Below are 4,336 nucleotides of genomic sequence, written 5' to 3' on the forward strand. Positions count from 1 at the left end.
CTTTTTTTCTAAATCCAAATTCAATCGAAAGGCTTTTACATAAAGTAAACCACCTCATTAGAAGGGAGTTAATAAATAAGGAAGCATCTTCAAGTATAAAATTCAAGGATAGCATTAAGAAATTCCAGGATATTATTTAAAGAGCAAAAAGTATTTCCTGGTATCGTCATAAGAAATATACCTAGAACACAATATATAGAATTCAAATACCACACGCTGAAACTCACTTGCTGGAGAGGTTCATCAATTATATTGGCACCCGTCAATCTTCTATCAATCTTAATAGTCCTGGCTTCCCGTTTCATTTCTTCTAAGCACTTAAAGGAAATCAAAACATCTTACCGAGTAGTTTTCTGATCTAAAATCTCTCTAGTTTAATTCCAGTTGAATACTCAATGTAACACCCCTTCAATATCCTCAAGTGAATAAATAACCTTATTTGAGGTGCTACTATAAGCCAAACACTATTTCTCAAGTTAACAAAACTAAACACTCCCAAAAAAATGATTATCATCAAAAATTTAATTAAATCAGTAAACATTATTTAGAATGTGAGAAAACTGCAAATGTACAGGTATGCTGCTGCCATATTTCAATGAAACTTTACAACTCTAAAATTAGTGTTTCATGTGAGTCAAGCTGTCTTTATTGGGCACTCTCCCTCTTGCCCCTCCCCTTTCCCAGCCCAAAACAGCATACCAGCTGCAAAATAATTTTTAAACGGATTTTATTTAGGGATAGTTTTTGACAACTTAAGAAAATGTATTTCTCTACTTTTTTGTGTTCAGAAAGATCAGTGGCCTGAAAATTGGGTTAAAGGTAGTGGGAGACTCTTAAAAAAACAAACCATAAATATATATAATATAGATACAGATATAGACATAGATATCTATATTAAAAATACATGCTTCAAGTTATAATATGAAACCACTGAAATCTTTTCATAAAACATACTTATAAATCATATTTTAGAAATAGAAAATAAAAACCACTGTTTTTATACTATCTATTAAAAATGGATTATAAAGACTTAACCAGTCTTGAATATAATTTATTACTGTAAAGGATCTTAATTCTTAAAATATTTCCTAACCTCTCTATCTACCACTCAAATGAAGTACACTATAAATAGCTAAGAAATGGTTCAAAAAAGGAAAGGTTAATTTCATAAGACTTTTAAGTAAAAAAAAAAATACATATGAATATGCGTCCTAAAGGAGAGAAAGGTTTCAGATCATAAAAAAGTTTAAGTATTAAAAAATTTGTTTATCAATATAAAAGTCAGTGGAATAGAGTGAAATTCTTTTATTAATGTAAAATAACATTGGACGTTATTTACCTCTACATCTTTTGCACCTTAGCATGTAACAGACAAGTTAATAACTGTAAAGAAAGTTGTTATTAGCATCAACTCCAGGCCATTTGCCTCTCTTCATACAAAATGAAACCAACCCAATTCCACAAGAATTGAAGACACTACAAATCTGAAGCCTACACAATTCCAATTTTATAGAGTATGATACTAAAAAAAAAAATAATAACACCATTCAAGACGATAAAAATTAGGTCTGAATTATTAAAATTCAGATACTGCATAATCTAATTACAAGCTATATTTTTCAAAGTAATGAAAAGTATCCATTTTTTCCCTCTGGTTGCTCTGCAATTTATTTCATTCAAACCAGAACACTCATTGACATTGTTACAAATCATACGCATGATGCTTTGAAATACTATGATAAGACAGCAGGAAAAATATCCAAAATAAACTAACCAATTTCTATCATTTTCTCAGGTTTGTATTCCCACTTTATAAATCTAACACTAAGAAAGTTTTTAAGATGGTCTTTTAAAATATATTTCCTAAGTATAATTAGACAATCTCACATAAATTTCAGTGAGCATTAGTAAATTATAGGAAAATTTGTCACGCTATATACAGATGATTATTATCATTGCAAAGAACTGGACTTTGAGGTTTTATATTCCCTCAAACTATTTACCTTAGGAACCCCAGTTGATGATGGAGGAAGAAATGAGTGTTCACACTGTTCTAGGTACTTCTCTGAGTTTGTTTTTCCAAACAGGAGAGTAACCACTAAACCCCTAGAAAAAAAATTTAATCACAAATATAAAAACAAAATTTTCTTATAATTTAATGAATCTACTACCAACTATGTTTTTCAGAGTTCACAGATGGCTTATCATTTACTAAAAAGTCAATTTGTGACTTTGGCAAAGCAAGAAATTGACAGATTGTATTAGGTTCTGAAGTTTAAAACAACTATAAACATTTTGTGAATTATACAATAATACTTTTTAAAGTTTTAATCCAATATATTTCCTAAAGAATCTTGTGACAAGGCCGGGTGTGGTGGCTCGCGCCTGTAATCCCAGCACTTTGGGAGGCCAAGGCAGGCGGTTCACAAGGTCAGGAGTCTGAGACCAGTTTGTTCAACACAGTGAAACCCTGTCTCTACTGAAAATACAAAAATTAGCCAGGGTGGTGGCACGCACCTGTAGTCCCAGCTACTCAGGAGGCTGAGGCAGTAGAATCGCTTGAACCCGGGAGGTGGAGGTTGCAGTGAGCTGAGATCACGCCACTACACTCGAGCCTGGGTGACAGATCAAGACTCCGTCTCGAAAACAAAAAAAACTTAAGTGACATTTTTCAAACTTAAGAAAAATCAGGCTGAAAGCAGTGGCTCATGCCTGTAATCCCAGCACCTTGGGAGGTCAAGGCAGGTGAATCATCTGAGGTCAGGAGATGGAGACCATCCTGACCAACATGGTGAAACCCCGTCTCTACTAAAAATACAAAAATTAGCTGGGCGTGGTGACATGCACCTGTAATCCCGGCTACTCAGGAGACTGAGGCAGGAGAATTGCTTGAACCCAGGAGGCAGAGATTGCAGTGAGCCGAGATCACGCCACCGCACTCCAGTGACAGAGTAAGACTCTGTCTCAAAAAAAAAAAAAAAAAAAAAAAAGGAAAATCAGCCCTTATTAAACAAGTATGCTAGCTAATAACCATGGATAAAGGCAAATGAGATCTAAATATGTAGCTAAATGACCAAATTCTATAGTTCTGTTAACCAATTAAGGTGAGGTATTATATTACTACAACTTGCCAGTATGAATACAGAATAAAAATAAAAGCTATTAGGGGGAGAAAAAAAAATCTAATCTATGATTTGTCTAAAATAAGGCTGGAATTAAGAAAATATAAATGTATCCCAAAATCAGTTAATTATTTTGAAAATAATTACAGGATCAAGGAAGATAAATGGTAATTTTGAACTACTTCACTCTAAGTATTAACTAAATATTATCAATATTTCATAGATTTAAAATTTACCAATAAAGCAAAGTGTTGGAAATCCATCAAAAAAATATTTAATCTTATAATGATCTTACAGTAATGTTACAATGATTCAAAGACTGTAATGACAGGAAGGGAACAGCAAGATATTAAATATTATCAGTCTCAACTACTGAAAGGAAGATTCTCAAAGTCCTCCAATTTTGTGGCTACCTTTCCATGTTTGTTGAGAACAAGGAAAAGTCAAATCAGTTTATGTCATTAATTCTGTTTTTGTTGTTTGTAAAAGGCTGGTCTCAGAATTACTGCTAAATTTCATCTATCTGTGTTGTATCTGGTATTATTATTAAGATTCAAGTTGGCCTTGTATTTCAGTTTTACCTGGTTATTAAGCATATTTACAGACACAATAAAATGTTTATATCAACACTGTGTTATTAAAAACATCATCAAGAAACAGACTGATAAGACATTAAGTTTTGCCCACAAGTGTGTGACGATAGGAAGACAAGATAAAGAGCAGTGTGATTTTAAAAGAACCTAAATAGTAGCTTCAGCCGTAAAGTTTAAATAATAATTTAAACTGTAGTTGGGTGCAAGAAATAATTATATAACCCAACTAATATAACAGAATGTCACAAAATAACCATAATGCAATGGGATGAAAGTATCCTACAACAACAAAAATGAAAAATCCCCATGTATTTTTCTTTCCAAAAGCATTCTTTATATTAAAAAATAAGGGGTTAACTTTGACTATAAGCAAAATAGAGACATTATCAACACTTCAGAAGAATAAACTGCAGCACTTAAAAACTTGTTTTATTAGCAAAACAAAAAAAGAGAGGATTCCACAGGCCTACCATGTGACTTAATTTTCTCTAAAGAGTCTTTTAGTACCCATTATCCTCTAGTATCCCACCTTATCTTCAAATTTTACAGAACTTTGTAAGCATCTGAAAGATTTTTTGAAATTATTCCTTGATAAATTACAACATTTAAAAAAGGAACAAC

The 4,336-nt window shown here is 32.2% G+C and overlaps 1 protein-coding gene across 3 annotated transcripts in view; it reads right to left on the reverse strand.

Annotated features, from left to right (window-relative positions):
- Positions 1-4,336, reverse strand: part of SNX13 (sorting nexin 13) — a 152,333-nt gene that overhangs the window by 102,952 nt on the left and 45,045 nt on the right. For all 3 annotated transcript variants that reach the window (XM_017890083.1, XM_017890084.1, XM_017890085.1), the window contains 2 exons: positions 2,004-2,106; positions 228-317 (listed from right to left, as the gene is read on the reverse strand). In XM_017890083.1, coding sequence (XP_017745572.1) covers positions 228-317; positions 2,004-2,106 — 193 coding nt within the window. The remainder of the gene's footprint in view (positions 1-227; positions 318-2,003; positions 2,107-4,336) is intronic.

The sequence above is a fragment of the Rhinopithecus bieti genome, unplaced genomic scaffold (assembly GCF_001698545.2).
Source record: "Rhinopithecus bieti isolate Rb0 unplaced genomic scaffold, ASM169854v2 scaffold_19861, whole genome shotgun sequence".
In the NCBI taxonomy this organism is placed as follows: domain Eukaryota; kingdom Metazoa; phylum Chordata; class Mammalia; order Primates; family Cercopithecidae; genus Rhinopithecus; species Rhinopithecus bieti.